General features: G+C 52.6%; 7 protein-coding genes across 7 annotated transcripts; 2 read left to right on the plus strand and 5 right to left on the minus strand.

Moving 5' to 3' along the window:
* Positions 1-25: 25 nt before the first annotated feature.
* Positions 26-2,719, minus strand: BKA58DRAFT_385377 (uncharacterized protein). The gene is made up of 5 exons (XM_046170368.1): positions 2,466-2,719; positions 2,141-2,415; positions 1,549-2,092; positions 730-1,505; positions 26-677 (listed from the first exon to the last, which is right to left on the minus strand). Exons 2-5 carry the CDS (start codon positions 2,355-2,357, stop codon positions 139-141), a joined length of 2,076 nt encoding a protein of 691 aa, XP_046025470.1. The 5' UTR covers positions 2,358-2,415; positions 2,466-2,719; the 3' UTR covers positions 26-138.
* Positions 2,720-3,536: 817 nt separating this feature from the next.
* On the minus strand, positions 3,537-9,626 carry BKA58DRAFT_411720 (uncharacterized protein; the record flags this gene model as incomplete). The annotated part of the gene is made up of 9 exons (XM_046172312.1): positions 3,537-3,682; positions 3,738-4,515; positions 4,562-4,906; positions 4,953-6,153; positions 7,201-8,967; positions 9,015-9,247; positions 9,308-9,378; positions 9,440-9,527; positions 9,579-9,626. 9 exons carry the CDS (start codon positions 9,624-9,626, stop codon positions 3,537-3,539), a joined length of 4,677 nt encoding a protein of 1,558 aa, XP_046025471.1.
* A 1,513-nt stretch (positions 9,627-11,139) lies between these two features.
* Positions 11,140-12,432, minus strand: BKA58DRAFT_316273 (uncharacterized protein; the record flags this gene model as incomplete). The annotated part of the gene is made up of 2 exons (XM_046167567.1): positions 11,140-11,834; positions 12,081-12,432. 2 exons carry the CDS (start codon positions 12,430-12,432, stop codon positions 11,140-11,142), a joined length of 1,047 nt encoding a protein of 348 aa, XP_046025472.1.
* Positions 12,433-14,997: 2,565 nt separating this feature from the next.
* On the plus strand, positions 14,998-16,103 carry BKA58DRAFT_440158 (uncharacterized protein; the record flags this gene model as incomplete). The annotated part of the gene is made up of 2 exons (XM_046173728.1): positions 14,998-15,559; positions 15,619-16,103. 2 exons carry the CDS (start codon positions 14,998-15,000, stop codon positions 16,101-16,103), a joined length of 1,047 nt encoding a protein of 348 aa, XP_046025473.1.
* Positions 16,104-16,352: 249 nt separating this feature from the next.
* On the plus strand, positions 16,353-18,845 carry BKA58DRAFT_180074 (carboxypeptidase-like protein S1). Its single transcript, XM_046165364.1, has 4 exons — positions 16,353-16,741; positions 16,795-16,902; positions 16,955-17,169; positions 17,227-18,845. The coding sequence occupies exons 1-4, from the start codon at positions 16,601-16,603 to the stop codon at positions 18,764-18,766; spliced, it is 2,004 nt and encodes a 667-aa protein (XP_046025474.1). The 5' UTR covers positions 16,353-16,600; the 3' UTR covers positions 18,767-18,845.
* BKA58DRAFT_180053 (uncharacterized protein) lies at positions 18,846-19,862 on the minus strand. Its single transcript, XM_046165363.1, has 3 exons — positions 19,673-19,862; positions 19,562-19,619; positions 18,846-19,505 (listed from the first exon to the last, which is right to left on the minus strand). The coding sequence occupies exons 1-3, from the start codon at positions 19,748-19,750 to the stop codon at positions 18,925-18,927; spliced, it is 717 nt and encodes a 238-aa protein (XP_046025475.1). The 5' UTR covers positions 19,751-19,862; the 3' UTR covers positions 18,846-18,924.
* Positions 19,863-20,318: 456 nt separating this feature from the next.
* Positions 20,319-25,981, minus strand: BKA58DRAFT_411723 (uncharacterized protein; the record flags this gene model as incomplete). Its single annotated transcript, XM_046172313.1, has 5 exons — positions 20,319-21,592; positions 21,645-22,794; positions 24,017-24,660; positions 24,714-25,668; positions 25,760-25,981. The coding sequence occupies 5 exons, from the start codon at positions 25,979-25,981 to the stop codon at positions 20,319-20,321; spliced, it is 4,245 nt and encodes a 1,414-aa protein (XP_046025476.1).
* Between the last annotated feature and the right edge of the window lie 62 nt (positions 25,982-26,043).

Here is a 26,043-nt window from a genome sequence, read left to right on the forward strand (position 1 = left end):
AGCGAGTGGAGATCAGAATTGGGAACGTTAATGGGCTAATTACTAGATAGGGATCATCATTGTACAGTAGCAAGAATCTGAAATCTGTATTCGGTGTAGTTTGTTCCGTGGAAGAGAAACCTCGTGCTCCTGACGCTCTCATGTTCTCTTCCTCAGCGGTATAGTCTCATCCATTGTGCCAAATCCAAACTGTTTGCCTCCTTTCCCTAGCACGTCTGCATTTACCAATTTACCGTAACGAATCTTCAAGCTCTTCAACTCATCGGATATATCGTCTACCGCAGCTAGCTTCTCCTCTAGTATGACTCGGCTCATCTGCGTATCGCCCACGGTCGCCATCATGATTTGGAGAAAACCGCCATCAGCTGCAGGCGCGCGGTTGCGCCAGAGCGACCAAATTGCGATGGCCATGAAGACAGTCGCTGCTGCTAGACATATACTGTATGGAAGAATGAGGTTAAGCGGATTACTGAGTTTATACGTACTGCGGTATCTGGTACTCGTCACTGGCACCATGTCCCACCACGTGCCCAGTGAGATGGCAGAAATGGTTATGTTCACCAAAACCTCATTGAGCATGGCCTCGGTAATATTAAGCAATTTTCTTGGGTCGTACATTTCGTCGCGCGGGTGGCGGTCAAATCGAGTTGTGTGGAAGACGGTGCCCTTGAGTAAAGCTTCAAACCAATTAGTCTTCGCATTACTGTACAATTCGTGGAGAAGACTTACAGTTTGGTGTGTCGTAGTCATAGCCACCGAACCACGTTCCACAATCATATACTAGTGTAGGACTTGATGGATTCTCTCTCTGCTGGCAATCTGTACCGCTATTGGATTGCTGCCCCAAAACGGACTCAAGAGGCGGATGCCCGGGTAACGGTGACAAACGCGATGGCACTGGCTCCAGTTGAAACGATGTGCCCTCGATGAGCGCCCCCATTGCATCTAGGATGGCCCACTCATTGGAGACAGGTATGATCGTTGATAGCTCCCGGTACCAATCCTGAAATGCTTGCGTTTTCGGTGGAAGCTCAAGTTCCAAACGTGATTCTGCCCCCAAAGCGTCAGCTTTTCTCGACAGTGCTTTTGAACCGCTGAAGGAATAATCGACTGTCTGAATGCCGCGCGGAAACATAACACTGATGTTGTAGAGCACAGACTCAGCTATGCAAATTTGTTCCTTGACTACACAATTTGCGGCCCACACTAGCGCCCCGATGCTAGGATCGCGTTGTACAGTGTAGTTGGCAATGTCGCATTGCTTTGACATGTACATCAGTCGTTCTTGATCCCATGCTGTTGTGAAAATAGGTGCCTGAAGGCGAGACGGCGATATGTAGTCAAGCGGGAGGGTGCTGTTATATTGTGCAGTAGTACATCTGAAACGTGGCCCTCTAAACTGTAATCGATAAGTGGAGTTTTCTCCTGGATAACCCGGGAGAGTGAACATCTGATTATTGAAAACGATTGCCTGTGCGATAAACATCAGTGCGGGCAAAGGTTGACTAAAAAGTCAGCTTCGACTGACTGGTCGTATGTTGGTCTTACCCATACGAGAAATATCGGTACGGAGGATTCTCGGGCTCTCCCACAGCAGAGCCCATCGCTCCTAAGCTCAGTGCATCGCCACTTAACGTAGGGAAGTTATCATCGCCAGCTAGATCCAAGTGCAGCGGAAGAGGTGGGTTCATTACCGACAGATTGCGGGACTCAGTGAATTCTTGAGCCTGGAAGACCACAATAAGTGCTCCTGGCGGGTAGATCGTTGCAAGCCCAATACACCAGATCAAAAGTGCCATGAGGAATAGTAATGGCGCTCTCCGAATCCCGTGTGGATTGAGCAACGCAAGGATGTTCGTGCGGATGACGAAGAGCATCTCGACTGTCGAAAGAGACATTGCCGTGCCGCGTAAGAGGTACCAAAGATGTTGTGCGAAACACATGCCCATACTAGCAGTCAGTGCAGCTTTGAAGATTGTGCTCAACAAGATAGAGACTGCCGAAACCTGTGTCTGCGTGAGGAAGCTAGTGTCGACTGGTCTCCCGCTGAGATGCTTCACGAGCATGAAGTGTCCTAGCGCTGCGAAGAGAGCTCGAAGGACGTCAGTGGGGTCATGTGTATACGACAGACGAGACTGACCTGTAAGAAAGAACCCAAGAACTGTGCCCACAGTCTTCCAGAATGTCGTCTGTCGGTGTTTGCTCTTTCGTAAAGAGTGCTGCGCATCGTCCGGCTTCTTGCAGACGCGTGCTGAGTTGAGGGGTCTGGTAGGACCTGTAACTCTATTTTGGTGATATGATTGTACTTCAGACGTGCTTACACGACCTGAAGGGCTCCCATCATATCTGGTGAACATGCGCAGATTCTGGACGGAGGGCGACTCGGCGGCAAAGCTTGCTGCGTCGTCGATGGCGCTATGCTGTGATTCAGGACTATCACACACTGCTGTTACGGCGACACTTACTTCCATGGTATCTGGCCTGCACCCACAAAGAGCGAATGAAACTGAAAGAACACAGAGTAGGAAGAATGTCCCTCGGCATGGTTATGGGTCTGCACAATGGGAGTACAATCGTGGCTTAGACATATCGACGGTATTGAGTATATGCTGACTGCATTGATCCGCGAAGCAGGTACCCAATGCCATAGCGATTATCCATCTTGTTGCTTGTTCGTTATCGTCGGATATATATTACACTACGGTAGCAGGTAGAGTTGTATGGAGGAAGAAGGGGGCATTGGCCCCACGCGAGATGTTCCTCGAGGCTTGAGTGACGCTAATGTATGTAAGCTGACATCTATGGATCATGATTGGGTAGCTTACCTAGGTACGCAAGGCTGATTTCGCGTCCGAACACCAATGGTCATCGCCATACTGCAATGCTGAATGTTTGAAGTAATTATTGAGATTTTTCAATACTTACAATGGTGTTAGCAGGCTTGCACGGCTTGCAGCGCCAATGGAAATCGGGATGCCCGGGTATCACCGCTGTCCTACGTGTGGAGAGTTTTTGGGAAAGAGGATACGGTGAAGGCGATTGAAAAACATTTGAAGGACGAGGATGAGTCTGTAGACCGTGAGAGCATCTCCAGATCGAAGCGCATGGACGATGTATTCGCACTAAGAAGGATTAGTAGCTGTTGACGCAGTGTCGGCGGACCCACCTGGGCAGTCACGACACTGGTAAACATGTTCTCCAAGCGCTTCACCATATCGATGATATATCTGTAAAGGTGATTCAGGCCACCACATCGGATGCAGTGGAAAAAGGATTTCCTTTATGTCATTTAGACAGATCCGTGCAGGGCACACCCTTTCCATTACAACACTTGTTTTTTCACAGTCATGGGGCTGGAGGAGCCAACGGGCATGTTCCCTATGGTATTTCTTGACATAGATAGATATGTGCAGAGTACGCCATCAAGGAGCGCGATATCTTGATTCGTTAAACCCACCTCCCTCGCTAAAGATGCGGAAACGGAACTCATACCCAAAAAAAAAACAGTCTAAAACCATGCGATGCGTGCGCTTGAACTAAAAGCCAACAGCAAGCATCAATCCATACCCAACAGTAATAATAACGCAAAACGTCATGATACTGGCCGGCACACCTCTCGTCAAGAAATGTTTGACAGCGAGATACCTCTGTCCAGTACGTTGATCTTCCATCATAATCGCAGCTGTGTTTCGTTAGCACCCGACTCCCAAGTATGCGATCAACAAGGAAGGACTTACTCATATTAGGGAACCCGCTAGTCGGCAGTCCCATGGCGCCACTAGCCATCAACACCGCGCCCATAACAAGCAGATTAGGGTGCGGTTCGGGCATCTGCTGGCCCACCTGCTGAACAAGCGGGAGAACAATAAGCGCAGCGACGGTATGACTGATGAACGTAGCAACCACACCGATCAAAGCGCAGAAGACGACGAGAACACCGTACAAACTCATGCCCTCCACGCCCGCGGTGATGGACTCAGCGATCGTATGCAACAGTCCCGACGAATTGACCGCTTTACCGAGCGATAGGCCACCAGCGGCTAGGATGATGATAGTCCAGAGGAAGTTGTTGAAGTCCTCTTTAGTGAGGATACCAGTACCGAAGAAGAGGACGATCGGGATGATAGCTACAACGCCCATATCACCGAAAATGGATTCGAGCTGGTGGCTCACGCACCACAAAACGATGGTAACGAGCGTAACGACGCTGATGAACCATTGCACACCGGTGAACTTGTCTTTGAGCGGACGGATGGGGACGATGCTTGTGCCGCGGCCGGGTTGGAAGGTGATTAGGAGGAAGACCCAGATTAGCAAGATGGAGATAATACACACGGGGAGAGCGACGAAGAACCATACGCCCCAGGAAGGTTCCGGGTGCATGTTTTGCAGCGCGATTAGGTTCTGGGGCGAAGCGATGGGTGATGCGGCGCCGCCGATGTTGGAGGAGAGGGCGATGCCCATGAGAAGCGCTTTGGTCATGTCGGAATCGGCGGGCAGGTTGCGGAGGATGGGCTGTGACGTTAGCTTGGTTGTGATGTTTTGGAAGGTGTTGGCATACCTGGATGATAGAGAAGCACAGCACGGGCGCGGCAACGTTGCTGATCCACATACTGGCAAACATGGCGACGAACATGTTGACCACGAGGACGGTCCTTGGCTTCGTTCCGGCCTTGCTAAGGACAAAGGTAGCCATCATCTTGGCGATGTTGTACTTTGATAGCGCAGCCGCGATTGTGAAACCACCCAGTAGCAGCATGATGACTGGCGTCCACATGGCGGAGAAGACGTAGGATGCCGCTGCCTTGGATTCCAATCTTCGGTGGGGCTCCACATCGCTTCGTACAACATTCAGTGTTACTGCGAGGAAGGGTACCAAGAGTGATGTGACGAAGAGAGGTATGGCCTGTAATGATTAGTATAGAACTGAAAGTGACGCACATTCTGCATACCTCGGTGGCCCATAGTAAACTGACAAAGATCACCATGGCCAGACAGTTTTGCTGCTCGGGCGCTTCCATGATGGGCACCACGAGCAGCACAATAAAGACCGCTATGCAAGCAAGCAGAATCCAAAAGGTTCTGCTGACAAGCCATTGCGGGCACCTGTATCTACCAATCGGCGTATCCACCTCCTTCATGTCTGATTCGACCTCGTCTCCCTGCCGCCTGATCTTACCGCCCGTTGTGTCGCGACCGAGCAGTGTATGGCTGATACCGATATTGGCCGCTTGCGCCTTCCGTTCGATTCCAATCATCTCTCGCCATACTGTGTTTCTCTCCCATACGACGTGTTCTCGCAGATGGAGTCTCAGCTCTCGCTTCGCCTCCACAATATCACCCTTTGTGCCGATCTGCGCGTACGCTTGTTCCATGCGCTCGAGATTTCGCGTGAGCTCGTCCATGGTGCTTTGCTGGAAAGGATATGCCGGGTAAACGTATTTGTTCAGGTACGTCTTTTTCAGTTTGCGGTCCATGATCTTGTCGTACTTCTTCAGCACCTTTTCGAAGCCCGTCTTGTTCAGCTGGATGAAGGATCGCAGCTCGCACAGCAGCACGTAGACACTGACGGCTCGCTTCTTAAGCGATACGCCCTCGTCGTATAGCGCAGAAAACGCCATGTCGTTGTAGTCTTCGAATGCGACGCTCGTCTTCCGTCTTGAGGAGACATGCGAGGCTGCCATGTCTTCGTCGGTTGTCCGTCTCCGTCGCCGCTGACCGTCTGGGCTCTTCTTACGCAGCTGTGCGGTCTCGTCAACATCTTCATCCGAATCGTCCTCGTCCCCATCTGCCTCTGCGCCGTGATCTGTTGATCGCCCACTGGCACCACTCATGGCCCGCGGTCGGTTGAAGCCGATGGCCTTGAACACACTTCCGCTGCGCATCTTCTTCCCTGGCGGCGCATTCTCATTCTCCTCGTTGTATTCTTCCTGGTGGTACTCAAACAGCTCCTCGTCCTTGAGCAGGGCCTCCATCTCCTCGAAGATCTCATTCTCCTTGAGCTTGTAAAAAGACGTGACGCGTTCCAGTTCGGTGTCGAGGGTATTCGTGAAGACCTTGTCAGGATCGTCGGCGTCCCCGTTGAGGAGTGGTGAGGATTCGGCATCGGCGTGCGCTTGCTTCTGGTTGAGCTGCGTCTCAAGGCTGTATATTCTGTAGGTAGCGTCTGTCAGCCTTCGATCTTACTAAGAAATCTCTCCTCCTGCTGTAGGCGCGCCACGTACTGCTTCTTGAGGTTGCTGTAGGCAATATAGTGGTTGCTCCAGTCCGGCACTGCATTGAACTGCAGGCTGTGGGAGAACTTCATCTCGTCGGCCTCGCGAAGCTGCTCGAGCTTCTCCCGTCGCTTTTGTTCTCTCTTGGTCTCCCGCGGTGTCTCTTTTGGGGATGTGTGGAGTTGTTGGAGCTCAAAGGCTTGGGTGGGCGCAGCGTCACGGTAAGGGCTCAAGGCGTCCAGGGTGGAGGATTGCGGGTTGTGGAGGCAGAGAGTTAGGCAGTCTCCAGCGAGAAGACGCTACGACAGGCAGGCTAGAGGGCGTAGTCGCAGGCGGTCAGGTGGCTTGCAGCACGTGGAAATACGGCATAGACAGAATCGCCAACCTTGGATGTGTGGGATTGGCGCGGAACCTTTCTCGGCGCTGGCCTGAAGATGTGGATGCGCTTTCGTCACCGCACACAAGGGCCGCGACGGAACACATGGGCCGGCCATTGGCCGTCATCCGCTCTCCCGCACCCACACCTCCCACGCGTCAACACTCTCTCGGGACACGCGATGAGTAGCGTCTGCGTTGATCGTCACACGACTACATGAACCCCACGCTCTTTGGGAAGTAGGAGTAGCTTCCATCTCCTCTTCAGTGGGACCTTTGCATGTCTTCGCGATGGCCCGCTCCTGGCCGCGGCTAGTCATAGCCTGCATTGCATCCTTGCCGAAACCACTCGACCTGCATCATCGTTGCGCATAGCTCGCCCGCAATTCTCTGCACCAATCATGCTTCACAACGTGTGATGTAGTCGTAGATCATCTGTTGAGCCTCACTTTCACGAAGATCATGTAAAAACCGCGTACAGCGAACATTACTTGAACGGTTGTCCACTTTTGAGCTATATACAAACATCTGAATGCTTTCATGTGAATGATATCATCGTTTAGACTGTAGAATGTTAGCAATGTTCAGCCATCTTCAAGTACTGTCAAACTTACACCTCAGATCCCAGCCAATCTTGGGTCCCAGCTTGGGTAGCTCCTCCGCAACGCTCTGCACGTCCTTGTCACCACGTCCAGAGACACAGATGACGATGTCCTGGTCCTTGTTCATCGTCTTGGCCAGCTCAATGGCACCAAAAACGGCGTGCGAGGTCTCCAGCGCGGGGATGATACCCTCGAGCTGAGACATGAGACGGAAGCCGATGAACGCCTCAGCATCAGTGCAGGCGATGAACTTGGCACGGTCGCTGTCCTTCCAGCTGGAGAGTTCTGGGCCAACACCGGGGTAGTCGAGACCAGCAGAGACCGAGTGAGTCTCGCTGATCTGTCCGTGCTTGTTCTGGATAACGTAGGTACGTACACCGTGAAGCACACCCTTGGTACCAGCGGAGAGTGTCGCGCTGTGGCGGTCGGTGTCGACACCGTCACCACCGGCCTCGATACCGAGAAGCTTGACGGAGAGGTCCTTCGAGAAGGGGTAGAACATGCCTGCGGCATTGCTGCCACCACCAACGCAAGCAACTACAGCATCCGGAAGCTTGCCACGCTTGGCCTGCATCTGCTCCTTGGTCTCGTTTCCGATGATCGACTGGAAGGTGCGGACAATCGTAGGGAAGGGGTGAGGACCGATGGCAGATCCGATGATGTAGTGAGTTGTGTCGAGGTGAACGACCCAAGCGCGCATGGCCTCGTTGACTGCATCACGAAGAGTCTGCGCACCAGCCTCGACAGCAACGACCTGCGCGCCGAGCAACTTGATGCGGAAGACGTTCAGGGCTTGACGCCTGACATCCTCGGCACCCATGTAGATGGTGCACTTCATGTTGAACTTGGCGCAGACAGTGGCTGTCGCAACACCATGCTGACCAGCTCCGGTCTCAGCAATGATCTCAGTCTTTCCCAATCTCCTGGCAATGAGTACTTGCCCGAGAGCGTTGTTAATCTTGTGACTTCCGGTATGGTTCAAGTCCTCTCTCTTCAACCAAATGTTAGCCCCTCCAGCATGCTCGGTCAGGCGCTCGGCAAGATGCAGATGTCCTGGTCTGCCCATCCAGTCGTAATAGGAACGGTATTCTTCCCAGAACTTGGGGTCTTCGATGGCTGTGTTGAAACCTTCCTCAAGCTCAGAGAGACAATCCATGAGAGATTCAGGCACGTATTGACCGCCAAACTCGCCGAATCGTGGGGGGAACTTGTGCGTCTCGTCAAATCCGTTCTGCTCGTGTGTGCCGTTGGTTCCGTTTGTGCCGTCCGTCTCGTCGGTGTTGAGCATCTCCAGTTGATCCGCAAGGCCAGGGCCATCTGGTGTGTCGGCATCCGTGATGACCTTGTCGACGTGCACGCCGGTGGGCTCCTTGGCCTCGTTCAATGTCTCGACAATGCCGACCTCACGGGTTGTCTCACGGGTGCTCTTGCCGCAAATCTCGTCGCAGTACTTCTCAACTGCCTTTGCGCCCTCTCCTGCTGGAGCCTTGATCAATGTGTTGATGATCTGGGAACCAATCACAACGCCCTCAGCGATCTTGCCTACGCTCAGGTAGTGATCGCGTGTGCTGACACCGAAACCAACGGCCGCCGGGACGTTGCCAGAGTATTTGTGGACGCGCTCGAGAAGTTGAGGAAGGGCAGCGTTCATTGTTCCGCTGGCGCCGGTGACGCCCATTCGCGATACGACGTAAATGAAGGAGTCGGCGATTTTGCAGAGGACGCGCATGCGGTGCTCGGAGGTAGCGGGTGCGATGAGGGGAACGTAGGAGAGACTGCCAGGTTAGTATTCGTCCTAAGCTCATTTGGATGGAGTGCTTACCCGTAGCTGCGGCAGAAGTTCCTGAAGCGCAGAGCCTCCTCTGGTGGCAGGTCGACCATGATGAAACCATTGGCTCCGGCCTCCTTCGCATCCTGCAGCATCTTCTCCTCGCCGTAGCTGAGCAGAGGGTTGTAGTATCCCATAAGGAGAACTGGTGCCTTCAAACCCCGCTTCCTCGCGTCGCGGATCATCTGGAGAACATGGCCGATCGTGACGCCGTTCTTGAGGGCTTGCTATAGACACACGGTGTCAGGAAGGGTTTCCAAAGGATTGTGGCGAATGAGTCAACGTACAGTGTTGGCGGTCTGAATTGCTGGGCCGTCGGCAATGGGGTCGGTGAAGGGCATGCCGAGTTCAATAATGTCTGAGCGTGTCAATTGACTGTCGTCGTTTCGTCTGAGGCCGCAATGGCTCGTCTTACGTACCAGCACCTCCGGCCTCCATGGCCATCATGATGTCTGGCGTCTCCTCTGCCGTAGGGAAACCTGCGGTCACATAGGTGACGAGGGCGGACTGCAAACATGTCAGCCTGGTATGTCTCTTCCAGATCATGCCAGATCATACCCTGCCCTCCTTCTTGCATTGCGCAAACGTCTTCTTAATGCCGTCCATTTTGCTGAATACCGAGTCGAGAAGTTGATGTGTGTGACAAAAGCACAAAGCCAGGAACTGACTTCCTTATAGATGAAACAACTGTGAGTCACAGTATGGGCAGTCGTAAGGGTTCGCGGAGATATCGGGGTCTGGTATGAGTCTTGTGTTCGCAATTTATTGAGGGCCGAAGGCGGCGTAATGCCCCTCCTCTCCGGCATTAGCGGCTCAATTGGGCAAGGCGCGCGAACATCATTCCTTCTAGAAGCAAGTCTTACCAAACTCCACACTTTTTTCAACTCATACACGTCATTGCGAGACTCTTTCGTACATTAGACTACCGAACCTCGTTTGGAGTAGATGGAAACCTTGTACATTCGCTACGTGTGTAGATACAACATACGTCTCGATCTTTGACACCTGTCGCTTGAGTCATTACCGTTTCCAGAACCGCCTTCACAGATGACCAATAACAATTCCTTGGATCGCCTGGTCTTCTAGGCCTTCGGCTTTTCTTTCACCGTGTTGTCTTCATTGAAGTGTTCCTCACAAACCCCCTCGCTCATCCATTCCAGGCACTTTGCACAGACAGTGTGAGATACTTGTTCGTGTCTTCGCACCAGAATATGCCAGTGTCAACCGAATCACCACTTCTTTTCCAGGCTTCGAGCACACCCGCCGCCATCGCGCTGCCCGCGTATCATTGCCGGCGGACCACGCACGTGCGGGACTTCTCGTTGTGTTCGTCAATCCACTTGAAAAAATCGTCGAACTCTCGGTGTGTGTCCCTCCACGGACGTATAGCAGCAGGATGGATCCAGAGACAAAAGTCGCACAGCTCTTGACTGGACGTCTTTGCACAACATCCGTTTCTTATTCTATACAACGGCCGCTGCTCGTTCGCTCTGGTGGTCGTACATATTAAGATATATTTGATCACATTGGTCTTGCGACATCCTGATCGGCTTTGCATCAAGGGTCATCCTCAGGAAGTTCCGATACATGATGATCAGGTGTGTGTCTTTGCAGTAAGAACACAGCTCATCGCCGCCTTCCTCTGAATACTTTTGCACGCAGATCCCGAGCCGCGCGCCACCGACCACACATTGTGGCTTTGTGGTCGTCGATATCGTACGGTGAGTGCTCTCGTAATCGGCGTGAGAAGTCTTCTGTGTTCGAGAAACGGGGCTGCTGTCTCAGGCAGGGTCGTGCGGGGGTTAGATGGGTGATGTGTAGTGTGGCTTTCGTGAGCTGTGTACTCCGTCGGCTCTTGTACTTGCGACCCAGTCATCGATAACTTGATAGAAACGCTGATTGTGACTATAGTACAACGAACAGAGCTTCGAGGGGTTGAGAGGAGGCCAGCGCTGAACGCGTGCGTCGTCGGTATAAATCAACACCTAGAGCTGACTGTTGATATGGATCTCGATCCACCGAACGCATGCCACGTTTGCGTCGACCATGTGCGAGAAACGTGGTGAGGTACTCGACGAAGTGACTTCCTAAGATTGCGTCGTCGATAGTACTTCCACGATCAAACGCCATAGTTTCGGCGCAGTATACCCCACTCCGTATCAAAGTACCTCCCAAACCCCCGAATCTCGCACATGCGATTGAAACACCTTTGGCAAAGCTGATTCCTGAACCTCGTCCTGTCGCATCGTCCATCTCTCCTAGGATCCTTTTCCCAGCTTGGGTCTGCCTCGCCTTGCTGATTCCGAGGCCCAATCTTCCAGTTACTGTCGACGGGCCGTCTCAGTCTTGGGTCCTCGAAGACGCACGGAAACCCCACTCGGTCGCCGTCGAATTCTGAAAGCCATGGGCAGGCTTGTTCTCGTGCTTTGCGATAGCATCGTGCGCACAGCTGTCCGCGGTGGCGAACTGTGCCGCAGAGGCGAGAATCTTGCGGGTTGAAGTCGTTGCGCCATGCTGAGAAGCGGTACTCCGGGTCTTTGCAGGCGCACAGATATGTCCAACCTTTCCTGATGCGTTCGGAGCTGTCGCGCTCAAGCTGGTGCCGGTAGACATCGATGCGGTACCTCAGCAACGGCTTGTCTGGATGTGCTTCGGCCTGCTTGTACAGTGCGTCGAAGCTCATGTTCTTGCACCATGAACATATATCTGTTCCCTGTTCTTGTCCTCCTAGACGTGAGCCACAAGCGGTACCGAATGCACAGTGTGGCTTCGGCGGCGGTGCTAGCATGACAAGCAGGTCGTACAGTGGTACACCTTGTCTGTTAGCGAGGCCGATACTGCAGAGGAGCGACTTACCAGGTCAGTTTCTGGTATGGCTTCAACTTGTTATTGTGTTGTAGCCTTCCAAGTCATCGTCCGACTCCTCACTGCCCTCCTCCGAACCTGCCGACCTTGTCACCAGTGTGTCTGCTTCTTCATGGCATAGGCCCGTCGGCGTGAAGAACTGTGCGATTCTGATCTTCCGTAAACGCCTCCTCCAACACTTGGTACACGCAATACCTTTCTTGCGGACAGAAGGGCAGTCCAGGCGAGTGCCGCGGAGGTTCAGGTCATGTAGTCGCCACCTGCAGTGCTGAAAATCCGGATCCTCAAAGACGCAAAGATAACGACCACGAGCTTCGATGTTGCGTTTTAGAATATGCTTGCGCGCAGTTTCTTCGTTGATGAGTTGTAAGGCAACAGTGTTGGCGTCAGCCCAAACTCGCAGTTGTTGTGGATCGTGTCGTTGAAGACAGTCGGCACAAACCCGATTTGGGACGTAGATTTTCTTGCCGATGCCGAGACAATGAGATCTAGAGACGCACTCGACAATCGGTGGGGGTTTGAAAGTGGATTCAGAAGCTGAAGCCATAGACTGGTACCGAACGTCTAGTAGTCAGGGCTCCCACGCTCACTGGTTTGCGGTTAGCTCAACGTCCTTGCATGTCGGCTTCTGTGATAGGGCGCTCCCGGTATGTGCTCCTATGACGTTTAGATTGACATTCTTGCTGGTCGTTGAACATGACAGAAAGACATCGACTAGTTGATGCTTGCAGGTTCTGCGAGTTGCATTGACAAGTGATAGGATCGGTACTGGACGAAAGCGGATTGTCGCCATCTCCGGTGACATGAGTTGCGACCAATGCAATCGAGTGCATGCTTTACGACACGGACGCTACGGGCTCAGTCATGGAAGCTTCTTATGGCGTAGAATGTGTCCGATGTGTCGGTTCAACTGTTACTGGGCGGTGTGATGCGCTGATCATGCTCGCTAGGCTACCGGCATGGTAACATACCATGTGCCTGTGCCGATTGGGTACCACTCGTGTCCATCGTATCAACAGTGGTGGTGCTGCGCTAAAGTGCAGCCATGATCACCCTGAGGTATGAGACCCGACAAGCCGCACAGGCCAAAGCGGAAGCTAAGCCACCGGTTAGCCCGTAGATTTATGTAGCTGAGCCGGATCTTGTCTACCACTCGTCGGGAGACGATGGTACTCATCTCATTCGTCAACTGCGAAGAAATCGCAGCAGCGTTGAATAGACGTTACGTGTATTTAAGATCTCGAACGCTTGAAACCCGTCGTGATTCGATGATGCTTTGATAAAGTTTCGCTTCGAGCATTCCAAACATGAGGAGATCATCGTGCACGGCCATGAGGTCCTTGCTAATGACCCCAATGAAGCCCAAGACGCTGACTCGTTCCGGTTCATCCGCCTCTCGATGCAACATGCTTTGCATCGTGTTCGAGACGCAGTCACTTCAACACCTGCTTTAGTCTTTGCAAACACAGTGTCACCGCATACTTGCATTGAATCGACCCAGAGTGGAATTCTATCGGATATGCAATTGTGACGCAATCTGGATCGGTAATCTAGAAAACGACCTGTATCTTCCGCGATCCATTCATCTATGGAGAGTGATATTGGGCCGGAATGAGGTTTTCTGATATGATGCAATGGGTGAATGTGGTGTTTGGACGCCTTGGGCCTGAGGCGTGGGTGTCAGATGACATGTGGTCCTGCTCGTCTGGATATTGCTAAGGCGATGACGAATCTCTCTCAGACTGCACCCATAACCATAAGTAGCTGTTTGGTGCCAAACGAACACTAGACGTATAAGGCCTGCCTGCCCTTGCAATGGTGGTATGTGCGAAAAAATGTGTGCAACGCCGAGTTGAGCTTTCATATGCATAGACGGTCGTTCGACATGTCATCGGAATTGACCACAGCGTACGTCGGCGAATGCGCATTACGCGTGCAGTGGTCCCAGATCGAGTCATCTAGTGTAAATCTTTCGAGCGAAAGGGTGATGCATATCGATTCTTACAGCCGAGACAGGCCATATCTGCCGCACGACCAGCTTCATATGGAGTCAGTGGCTTGGTCACAGGTCGTTCGCTCTGGGCGACCCGGGGCACGGGTAGGACATGATAGGGATCGAGACCCTGGCGTGCTCATACGTTGATTCGTTGCTTAAGGCCGTGGTGACTTGATCAATAACGACCACTTTGCACCTCGCCAGAACCTGTCGTGTTACGTGTACCTGCGCGGTGTGGGAAGCAAGCACGCAGACAAACATGCTGCAACCTGCTGCACCCGCTCGGCATTCCGTTGTATCAAAGCTTAATGGCCACGGAGATCGCCGCCCATGAGCTCTGCTCAAACCGCATTGCTGCCAGATAACTGAAGGGTCGAACGTTCATCGAAGTATAATTATTGTGGACATACTACTCCGGAAATTGGGTCGTGCCGCGATTGATCATGCCAAAGCTCGAGTTCGGCATGATCTCGCAGGTTCCTCATGGTTGGGAGCTATGAGGCGCCGTGCTAGAGCTTTGTCGTCATATATCGACGAGGCTGGATCGCGCGCATACACAGGGTGTACAATCCGTCCATCTGGGATCTGTGTACGGGGCGAGCCCTGTTGGGGGAGCATTAGGCGTCGGCTACGACTCGGCGAGGCTGACCTCTCCAAGGTTGGCATTGACCCATCGCCTCAATCGAAGTGTGGCGGCTGGTGGCACCGTGCGAAAGTAAAATTGGCAGCTTGCTGGGGTAGCTGTCGAAGGGCTGTTCTGTCTTTCTTTGCGCTGAAAAAACGAACATCTGAAACCTCTTCTCACTAGCGTCCTTTAGCCTCGCGATCACCGACGCGTCTACGGCGGTGCACCGACCCTAGGACGCGTGCACATCATTGCACGCGTAGCCAGCTTGCCACACACACTCACACTCCAGCCGGAATTACACAATTGGCGACGTCACCTTGGCCACCGCAGGACATTGTCATTCGTCTCAGCAAGCGCGAGGCTGGATCATGTGGTCTAGCTTCCTTTCCCGAGCGCGTCCCACCCCTGAGAGAACAACAGCTGCAGTGCAGTGCACGGTCGACACACCGGAAGATGTAGCTGCATCGGTGGAAGACAGACATGTCGATATGTCGGAGTTGCAGCCGACTATTATTCTCGATGATAGCGGCGACGCGACTCTATTGGTCGGCACGGATTCAGCTGGTCTTCAGCCGGTCCAGGTATCTTCGACAGCCATGACCTTGGCGAGCCCGGTATGGAAAGCAATGTTCGAGCGACACCGGAAAGAAAACGGTGCCATTGAGGTGCCGCTCCGGGATGACGAAGTAGATGCATTATACATTGCACTTCGAATTGCTCATCTACGCTTCCATGAAATACCACGGAAAGACGGTCTTACAATCGATGCCCTACTCGAACTCGCTGTCGTGTGCGCCAGATACGACATTGTGAAGCTTGTTCGGCCGTTCCTGGATCTCTACGGATGGGCGCAATGCCACTATCCCGATACGGACTCCGGAGAACGATGCGATCCCGCCTGGTTCTATGTCGCTTGGACTTTCGGCTACAAGGACAGCTTTCAACGTCTTACCCGATTCACTGTGAAGAAGATTGGGCTAGATGACGACGGCAATGCTATCATGGATGATGGCCAAAAGCTTCCAAAGTATATGCCTCCAGGGCTTCTGGGTATGAAAATCTCAATCTCAATCGAAACAATCATGTTGATATGCTGACCAACCTACAAGAGCGCATGCTGCAAATACGGGAAGCTACACTATCGGCTATGCTGGATGTCTTCTATGACATCCTGGACGATATCATACACGTTTATGTCTGTCAAGTCGATGAATCATGGGAGCCCAAGTGTCGAGCCATGGTTCTGGGTTCCTTCATCTCTTTCCTCTTGGAAAATGATCTCTACCCAGCACGACGGAGAGCTTCCGAAACTCCCTTCAGCATCCAGAAGCTTTATGATCTCGCGCACTCTGCTCAGATTTTGACTTTTGAATCACATGACTATACAGGTATGGCAGCACATATCCGACGGTCTAGTTGGGATCCTGCAAACGTTACGGCGGAGACGTTCAAAAATAATGGCGGCCTGACGCTGCACAAGAAGTGTTTTGGGGCCTTTCATCTCCGATCGAAGCTGAAGACTATTTACTCCGACATAGGCTCAGCCGTGCTTCAATCTCACATTGAACATATGGATAAGCAGGCCCTGAAGTAACTTTACTAGCTCCGACGGCCCGATGGACGAGTGAACACGGGAAGCCATACTTCGGGTGATGAAACGCGACGGTTCCCGGGCGGAAAATACCGGAAAACTATGCTGCAGTATTATGAACCGGAGTCAATGTTTACCGGAGTATAGTTGAACAATGGCTGGTTGCTGCGAGGTCTTGTCGCTGCAGCACGATGACGAGGCTCGGCTCGCACTACCGCGCGCAACAACAACACCCCGCTCACCACGAGACTTGGTACTTGGCAACTACCTCTGCCACCTTCCTGATATAGTCAACCAAAGTTCAACGCTCCCACTTTGAATGTACTCCAAGCCGTCGCCAAGGCTGTATAGCACAATAATGCCTGATTGCAAAGCCGATAACACGGCTTGCGAGGATGAACAAAATCTTGGAAGCTATTGGCATCGACGGTGCCGTTGAGCGCATACATAAACCTTGATGGGCTACGGAGTTTTGAAGCTTCAAGATTGACAGCCTCGCCATGCTTCCTACCATTCGTTCCGCAGCCGTCGCGTTGCTGGTATCTGCCGCGCCTAGCTTGGCACAATTCCCAGCGGAGCCTGTTGGACTCAAGGTTTTAGAATCGCGCTTTGGAGATGGTGTGAAAATCACCTTCAAAGAGGTTTGTGCGATCTAACTATCGGCAACATTTCTTGTCTAATTTATACGTGTTAGAACTCGCTTTGCGAAACTACACCTGGTGTAAAGTCCTACTCCGGCCATGTTTATCTGCCACCCGGAACCGCAGACTTGGGCCAAGGACAAGATTACCCTATCAATACCGTGAGTGATAAGTCTAAAGCGTACATAGCACTAGCTCACCAATGCAAACTAGTTCTTTTGGTTCTTTGAAGCTCGTGAGGATCCGACAAATGCGCCGCTCACCATCTGGCTGAATGGAGGACCGGGTTCTTCTTCCATGTATGGTATTCTCGAAGAGAACGGACCATGTTATGCGAACCCCGATTCGAACTCTACACGGCCGGCGGAGTGGAGTTGGAACAGGGCTTCAAACATGCTCTACCTCGACCAGCCGGTACAAGTAGGCTTGTAAGCGCTACATATGCTCTCTTGTTCAAGGATTTGTTTGTTGACTTCTGCTCGCAGCTCCTATGATACTCTGCAAAATGTCACTCGGAACCTTGTCACTGGCGAGGTCACGCTTCTCAACGAGACCTCAACCGTGCCTGAGCAGAACACCACTTTGCTCACCGGAACCTTTCCAAGTCGCGAGCCAAACAACACCGCTTTTGGCAGTGTTAACGGAGCCGTAGCAGCCTGGGAGTTTGCACAAGCTTGGTTCCAAGAATTCCCCCACTACTTGCCGAACGACACTCGCATCAGCCTTGCAGCTCAGTCATATGGCGGACGCTACGGCCCCGCCATGATGTCTTTCTGGGAGGAGCAGAACCAGCGCATCGAGAATGGTACTCTTGGCGAGGAAGGCTACATCATGCATCTCGACACCTTGCTTCTCATCTCGGGATGCGTTGATCGTTACGTGCAGTATCCTTACTACCCTCAGCAAGCATTTCGCCAGAACGGATACGGTATCGAAGCCGTCAATGAGACGACATACAATGCCATGGTTGAAGCAGTGCCAGAATGTCTCGAGCGCATCCAAAACTGTCGCGATGCCGCTAGACAAGACGACCCCGAGAATCTGGGCATTGACGCCGGTGTAAACGAAATTTGCGAAGACGCAGAATCGTTCTGTCGCGCGGAAATTGTCAGCCCGTACAATCAGTATGCAGGCCGAGACTACTACGACATCTCGACCCCGTCACCACCTCCATTCCCACCGCCATTCCACGAAGGTTACCTGAACCGCGAATGGGTACAAGCCGAACTCGGCGTACCGCTCAACTGGACAGGCAACTCACCCCAAGCCTCCTCCGCATACCGCGACATTGGCGACTACCCGCGTGACAACTGGCTAGACGACCTTGGCTTCCTGCTCGACAACGGCATCAAAGTCTCGCTCGTGTACGGTGATCTAGACTTTGCCTGTCCCTGGGCTGGCGGTGACGCCGTGGCGAAAGCAATCAATTGGACTGGCTCAGCTGGCTACGCTTCTGCACAATACGCTGAGATCCAAACCAACGACTCCTACGTCGGTGGTCTCGTTCGTCAATACGGTAATTTGAGTTACATCCGCACGTACCAAGCCGGTCACGCGATCCCAGCGTACCAGCCCGAAACCGCCTTCAAGATCTTCACTCGCGCGCTGTTCAATCTCGATATCGCTACTGGTACCGAATCGACTGCTGGCATGGAAGAGAGCAGCACGTATATGAGCACTGGCCGCTCAGACCCTGATGTGCAGTTTGACGCTTTCACTAGCGAGAGGCTTACGTACTGCTACACTTGGGATCTCAGTTCTTGTACCGAAGAGTACGTCGATGCGGTTCTGGATGGATCGGCGGAGATTTGCCAGTACCTTGTTGTTGACGCGAATACTACTGCACTGTTCCCAGAGGTCATTGCAAAGTGCCGCGCGGAGAGTGGTGGTAACGGTACCATGCCTGGTGGGCATAGTAACAACACGCTGCCCGAATTTGAAGGTGCTGCTGCGAGCGTAAGAGGAAGTGCGTGGACTGTCTGGTCGGCACTCATTATGATGGTTGTCGTGAACTTCCTACTCTAGATAGATAAGGTGGACTGTAAATATGGGTGGGTGCTGGAACTGGTTAATCTTGTATTGATAATTTGACAATACAAGGAACCATCACAACCCCGCACAAAGAATACATACAACCTGATTTGGTATTTATTACCTACATCCCGACATCCCAACTATCCAGTCTAATCATCAAGGTTAACACCAAACTTCTTAGCCTGCTCTCTCTGCACCTTATCCCCCAAATGCGCTTCAACACCCTCAGCATCACCCTTACCCCCCTTCCCACTTCCACTTCCGCTCTTCTCATCCTGGCCACCCTTCTTCGCCCCACCACTCTTCCCATCCTTACTCCTATCCCCACTCTCCAAACTTGTCGCACCATGCAACTCCTCAACATCAGCATGTCCACCATTCTTCTTCACAACCTCATCGCCCGCCCCCTTACTCTTACCCACAGCATCCGCGACGCGCTGCGCCCGCGCATCCATCTCCTGTCCTTTGCTCGACGAGGTCGAGATGTTGACTTCGTCTTTGTCTAGCTTTGTAAACTTCTGGTCTAGCTGCGAGCGCTCGGGCGAGGTGGCGCCGTGGTGCGGTTCTGTGCGCTTCTTCGAGGATGTGTCTTTCTTGGGTGGGAGTGGGTCTTGGGCCGCGTCGTCTTCTTCGTCGTCGAGAGGGTCCTTTTTGGGCTCGTTGACGCCGAATTCTTCGGCGTTGTCTGCGATGGGGGCTGCGGCGCCGCCGGCACCCATTCCGGGGAGGGCTGGGGTGGGATTAGTATTCGACGTGGATGAGTTTGGGTTTGTAGGTCTTTCTTACCGTCTCCTGCTTCGACTTCGGGCATGGGTGCTACGTGCTTGGTGTGTTGGAGTGTTTTCTGTTGGTCACGTGTTAGTCACTGTTCAGTCCTCTGTCCATTGGAAGACGTACATCACCAGAAGCTCCATGAAGCAGCTCGTGACCCTCAATGGGGCCATTGTCGCTAGATCCGTCTCCGTTGCGAGGCATGATGTTCAATTCGTAAATTCGAAAGAAAGGTTAAGTGATTCAGTGGTTTAGAGTAGTGCAAAGCTGTGTAGCAAGTATGATCAATACTCCAGCTTCACACGACACCCTCATATACTAGCTACTAGGTACTTGGAAGTTGGCAACCCTAAGTTCTAGGTCTCCGGTTCAAAGACGTCATAGCTTTTGTTTATTGTTCGTTGCGTTGCACTAAGCGGCCACTAGGCGATGACGGAGAGCGTCCGGCATCGAAGTAGTGGACTTGGTTCCTTTTTTGTCCAGCAAGCCTCTCAGGCACCGCACCAGATCGAGTGTAGTCCGTATTCCCCCACATTTGGTGTCACCGTACCTGAGGCCTTTTCTGGCTTTGGCGCTCGAGCCCGGTAAGTCTTTCCACGAGTAACATTGGCGGTGTGCGTTGAGAGCGGCTGGAACATCGACTGCGGCATGGTGCGAGGACGTGGAACGTGTGAATTGAACATATTATCGTATCAGCTAAGGGTATAATAAAAATTATTGGTGTCGCGAAAATAACATCGTCGTCTTCCTTCGTTAGAACAGATGGAAACCCCTAATAAACAACCTTGTGGTCCCATAGAGGCGCCTGCCTCACACTGTTGTCGTCCCATTCGACCTTGCCCTTCTCATTCATGATTGCGCCCTCATCTGTGACCTCGACGCCATAGCTTCCCAGACTCTCAGTCAGCTCCGCAACCTCGTTCCTGCTAACGCCAGCGTGATCCCTCGCGAGCCAGATGACCTCTTCGCGTTGCGCCAAAGCGGGGTGTAGGTAGGCTTCGAGAACGTCTTGCTGGGTATAGGCTGGAACAGGATGGCGGAAGCGTGTGATCAGAGAAGAGGAGATCTCGCTGACGGAGAGTGTATGCGGAGAAAACATTTTCTTGAGCAGGGATCGCTGTGGCGGGGCGTTTGACGGAGGAGCCATGCCAGCGCCTTTCTCACCAGCGTACTGGCGGCTTTCCTCTCTGTAACCAGAGACCAGAGCTTGCTCAGATCGCCTGCTGTCCTCGCGAGAGCGTTTGACATTATTGTACCCAGGGTGCATGCCATTGCCTTCCGAATGTCTTTCAGCGTCGGTGTGCTGTTGGGGATGGTTCGAGTCATCGAGCAAGTCCATCTGCTTGATCTTGCGCTTCATCATGACGTGGAAGATGATCGTTGCTACGATCAGCACTATCTGGAGCACCGTAGGACCAGCAGATGTGACACTGTTGCCGATACCGATACCGAAAAGACCCAAAAGACAGAGCTCTCCAAGGTAGACCCCCACCATGAGCTGCTCGAGCGCGCGAGCATAGAAGCCACCCTTGGTGTCAACGTGAGTGTCGTGGACGTAGATCATGTTGTAACGGTAAGCCAGGTAGATGAAACCGATACCGAGTGTCGCGAAGCCCAAAACAAGTGGCGCGATACAAGCGTATGAGATCGCGATGACGCCCAAGTTAGTCCACTTAGGGTACTCCGCTCCCCAAGATGGCTCCGTGAATGACACGTAGCGCATGTACTTCTTTCTCGGGGTCTTTGCGAATTTGCTCAAGATGAGCACGCCCACCAACCCCATCAGGTTGAAGAGGTACCTTGCAGCGTTGGCAAGTCCGTACAGAATGAAGTACGAGATGTAGAAGTTGGAAGCCTTGGGGAGATTCTTGGACAGCAGGGAGATAGCCGAGGCCGGATCGCTGACGATTTGACTAGCCACAGCGGTGGCACTGGAAGTGAAGGTCGTGATCAGGAAGACTTGAATTACTTGGAATGCAAAGTACCAGGTTTGAGTCTGCTGCTCGACTTCGGACATCGTTACTGCTCCTGCAAGTTTTGCGACGACTGGGATTTGTTAGTACTAATTGGGAGTAGAAAGGCATGAGGGGATACCTACAGCGGCAGATAATAGGCACCAATGCCATCAGCACGGCAAGAAGGACGGTAGGCAAAAGTCCAGTAACTACACCAAGAATAGGCCCGGGAATCGAGTCAATCCATGCCAAGAACGGCACGTTCTCTGTGAGATAATTGACGTTGCTGATGATACCAACAATTGCCACGGGAATGGCCCAGAACAGGATCAGAAGCGCGATGAAGATATTTGCAAGGATATGACGAAGTTTTCTGTTTTTGGAGCCCATGCCGAGATTCTTCCAGATAACCTCGTCAGGTAAGACACCCATCTGGCGGGATTCGAAACTTGCTGGTCTGCGATGTTGGTGTTCGTTGAAAGCGGCTTCGGCGGCGGCCATGGTATCGAATTCGATGAAGACGGCACTTGCAAGCTTCTCCCTGCCAGCGAGATGGGACTGTTGAGCCGATTGGATCTTGGGTAGGAGCTCCTTGATCTGGTTGCGGTAGTAGCCAATGGAGTCGACCTTGTGTCCAATGAGAGGCTTCAGTTTATGCGTCGGTCGCAATGCCTTATCGTAGGTTGCGTTCTTCTCGCTACCCTTCTTCTGCTGCTGCTTGGTGACAGCTGCTATGAACTTGATCTCGCTAGCCTCCAGCTTGGGTACATTCTCCTCGAGTTCTTCAACGTCATCTTCTAGATCCTTGACGTCAGGTACCAACCAGATCTGGGCCACTTGTGGAAACGCGGTGTGTAAACTCTCGAGCGATAGATCTTTCTCCGGCACGTCGGTGAATAGGACTGTTCGTTGCGAGATGCGACTAGCATTCCAGGTGGACAACATGTAGGCTTTTCGGACCTTGACAAGGTATAACATCTCCCTTCCGATTAGGAACAAGACCCAACCGAAGAAGACCCAGGCCATGAGTGCATGGGCAAAGTAGCGAACGTCGTTTTCGACATTGGAAAAACTGATGATATCCAGGCCAGATTCACCACCTCCGCCAGTGGCATTGACAGGGAATAGCACTGGCCAAGTGATGATAGCACCGACAAAGGCCATGAGTGTAAGCACCTTGAGAAAGCGCATGTAGAGGTAGGCATCGAGGGAGTGGTGGTTGAGGACGTATTCATCACTAATATGCATGAACTTCTTGATCCAGCCGAATTTGCTCGAACCCGCTGATGGAGTCTTCTCACTGTGGTTTATGTCAGTCTCAATGGAAGATATAGAGGGAAATGTGTAATAGAACGTACTCTTCGAGAAGTGCATCGTGGAAGGTTCGTGGTGCGTACAAACGCCTCTGTTTTGCTCGCAATAGCAAGAAAGCACCCACGAGGACTCCAGAGACCACTATACATGGTACCAGCGTTGAATACAAAGCAGACACTGACGAAGAGCTGCTGCGATGGCTACCCGACCGCGAAGACGCGCTGGGTGAAGACATAATGTGCGACGTCGAGGATGTGAATGATGCCACGAAACGAGGGCGTCGTTTTCAGTGTGGATTTACCAGGTCGAGCTGCCTTTGATGTATCGGTTCCAGTGACACCCTTTCCACAACGGCGCTTGCATCATAGCACCCAGACTCTGGCGTTTCCCCATAAACATTCGGTGTCATAGTACATGGACGGCACATGCGTTCCGACTAGGCGCATGGTCTACCAAACAAGATGAACCAGGGGCAAGTCGAGCGAACCCGGAGGCCGGAACGCAGGATGGTTAGAGGCTGAAGGGCGGTCTAGCCTACCGGTTACGTCGATCCAAGACGATAGCGCGCATGCTGTAAAGCTTGGGAGGCGTGAACGTCGAAGGCGCACGCGGGGACGAGCGCCGGTGTCGTCATTTTCCCACCGCGAAACTCGAACAATCTCTGCAAAACAAGGTAATGCATTCAACAAGAGCTGCTGGGCATTGCTCCGTTACACCTAGTCTGCCGTTTTTGCCGTTTAACGGCAATTTCCGAGCAGTGATGGCAAGAACATCGTTTTTGACACCTGGTGAAATGGATCTTTGTCGAGTGAATGTGTACGGAGGCCTTACATCCAAAATCTGCCGAAACGGTTATGGCGCAGTGACTTAGCCACGGCTAAGCTTCAATGGGACGGAGATCAGGTTTGCTCCATGCGCCACGACGGGGTTGGTGGGTCACTAGCCACGCTTGAGGCTTGACTGGACGTGGGCTTGCATTGGCATCTAACTTGCTAACAGTGGGTTGTTCTGGTCTTATATCCTGCCGTGGTCAGAGATCCATGAATATTAATATTGCATAGGCTAAAGTACAGGATTCTGGTCATTCGGTGGAAACTCAGCTCATGAGCAGCCTCGTGATGGCACTAACATTAAGTGTCCTTAGATCACTGTAATGCTGTCCGGTGCCTAGAAACACCACTGGGATGCCTGTCGCGTGCACCATTGACACCAGCGTCCCCACCATATCGCCGACGGTATCGCATTTTGAAATAATGAATCCATCGAGGTTTCTCCCTGCACCAAAAGAAGCGTTGAAGTTGCGTGCCTGCGCCACAGAGTCTGTGCCGACAAGCGCTTCTCCTACCATGAGAATCTTGTCTGGGTTGGCTAGCTTGCCAAACTTCTCAAGAGAAGACATGAGACGTTGATCGTTGTGTCGGCGACCAGCGGTGTCGATGAGAACTACGTTGAAGCTGTTCTTTGAAGCGAAGGTAACGGCATCTGCTGCAATGTTTGCAGCGTCCTTGCCATAGCCCTTTTCGAACAAATCAACCTGACCTCCTTCTCTTTGCGATAGTTCCTTCAGTCTATCTACGTGTACGCGTAGTTGCTCGACAGCACCGGAACGGAAGGTATCCGCTGCTGCAATGAGCACGCGATGGTGGTTTTGCAATAGAAAGAAGGCGATCTTGGATAGGTTTGTCGACTTTCCTACGCCGTTTACACCGACAATGGAGATGACGTAGGGACGGGATGTAGTGGCGTTGGTGTGTTGAATTTCACGAAGGAGGTCTAGGGAGGACGTAGGGGTAAGCATCTTGGTCAGAGCCTTTTCCATGGAGGACTTTAGCGTCGTTTCGATTGCTATTGCGATAGTTAGTAGCTGAATATAGTGAGCGACAGGGGTGTCAACTGACTGGTAAAGCTGGGAGTCTTCATGCCCACGAGATCACGCTCGACGCTCTCACACAATCGCACTGCAGCTTCGAGAGCCACATTCTTGCGAAGAAGGTGTTGTTCCATTCCCTTGAGAGGCTTTGCCAAGTCCTCCTTGGTGAGTGTCTTGCCACCAACCACGTTCCTGAACAGGCCACCAATCGCACCCAAACTGGACCCAACCAGTCCGCCGGAGGCTGCGGGTGCTTCCTTGTCCTTTTTCGCGTTCTGTGCTGCGATTATCTCATCCATCTCTTCGTCGAGATCTTTTAGCACGAACTCGCCCTTCTTTGTCTTGTGGCCCCATGTCTCTGGTCGGATCTCCTCAAGCGCCTCGTTTCCAGAGGCGTCGCCCTGGATGTCTGATGTCGAATAGTCCAGAATAGAGTCGTCCTGCTCTTCTGCGCCAAATTCGCCCCACACTCTGCCCTTCTTTGCTGAGCCCTTGCCCTTCTTCTTCGCTGATGCTTCGTCGCCCGATGATACTGGCGCTGAGCTGAATGCTGAAGCCTTCTTCTTGTCTCTCCGTGACATCTTCCCTCCAAACGGTCTTGCCTTTCCAGTCAAAAGCTGACTTTGCGCCGGCGTAGTAGGTCTCGACGTATCTGGCGTGGGTACTGGTGTTGAATCGGCACTCGTATCGTACAAGGACTGCTGTGGTTTCTGTAGTGCCGCTGGTTTAGGCACGCTTTCGTCGGCGCTGTCGTTGTCGGTACTCGATTCGGGAGTGGTGAGCTTGATGCTTGGTGCGCCAGAGTCGCTTGCACCTTCCAAGTCATGCATCTGTCGGTCGAAGTAGGCGCCGAATTTGTCGCAGTTGACCACACTGCTGTGCTCCGTCTTCAGCTGCTCGCCATAGAGACCGACAAAGAGCGCGCGCACGTTGTCGAGGAGCTTGTCGACCCATGTCAGGTGTACTAGACTTTGATAGACGGCCTATGACAGAGTCAGCTATTGCGCGTGTCTGCGTCGCATTGCGCCGTGGTGCTATCTCGATCCATTGATGGAACGAGGACTGGGTTCATACCACAAAGATGAGGCCAAGATCCTTCGCCGCGGTCCACTTCAAAGTATATCCCTCCTTCTTGTATGTAGGTTTGGCGCCGGCATCTTCGGCGTGCGGTTGCACGCGCTCCTCGATGAAGACATCCCGTATTAAACTGTTGATGACGTTTGCGCCGACCGGGACATATGTGCGCGACCACAGGACTACGCCGGAAGTGGTCAATATCTCGAAGGTATCCAACATGGCGAGGGTGAAAGGCGGCGGGAATGTTGCGGAAGGGAGACGTGGTGGTGCGGCGGGCACAT

Source organism: Alternaria rosae, assembly GCF_020736505.1.
Source record: "Alternaria rosae strain MPI-PUGE-AT-0040 chromosome Unknown BKA58scaffold_5, whole genome shotgun sequence".
Classification (NCBI taxonomy): Eukaryota; Fungi; Ascomycota; class Dothideomycetes; order Pleosporales; family Pleosporaceae; genus Alternaria; species Alternaria rosae.

Bases quoted from the DNA above. Each gene is read 5' to 3' on its own strand.
- BKA58DRAFT_385377 (XM_046170368.1), bottom strand. From the start codon at position 2,357: ATGTTCACCAGATATGATGGGAGCCCTTCAGGTCGTGTAAGCACGTCT. The intron at 1,506-1,548 runs GTAAGACCAACA...CTGACTTTTTAG, and splicing joins TACCGATATTTCTCGTATGG to TCAACCTTTGCCCGCACTGA. The intron at 678-729 runs GTAAGTCTTCTC...ATTGGTTTGAAG, and splicing joins TGACTACGACACACCAAACT to CTTTACTCAAGGGCACCGTC.
- BKA58DRAFT_180074 (XM_046165364.1), top strand. From the start codon at position 16,601: ATGCTTCCTACCATTCGTTCCGCAGCCGTCGCGTTGCTGGTATCTGCC. The intron at 16,742-16,794 runs GTTTGTGCGATC...TATACGTGTTAG, and splicing joins TGAAAATCACCTTCAAAGAG to AACTCGCTTTGCGAAACTAC. The intron at 16,903-16,954 runs GTGAGTGATAAG...AATGCAAACTAG, and splicing joins AAGATTACCCTATCAATACC to TTCTTTTGGTTCTTTGAAGC.
- BKA58DRAFT_180053 (XM_046165363.1), bottom strand. From the start codon at position 19,750: ATGCCTCGCAACGGAGACGGATCTAGCGACAATGGCCCCATTGAGGGT. The intron at 19,620-19,672 runs GTACGTCTTCCA...CGTGACCAACAG, and splicing joins TTCATGGAGCTTCTGGTGAT to AAAACACTCCAACACACCAA. The intron at 19,506-19,561 runs GTAAGAAAGACC...ATCCCACCCCAG, and splicing joins CGAAGTCGAAGCAGGAGACG to CCCTCCCCGGAATGGGTGCC.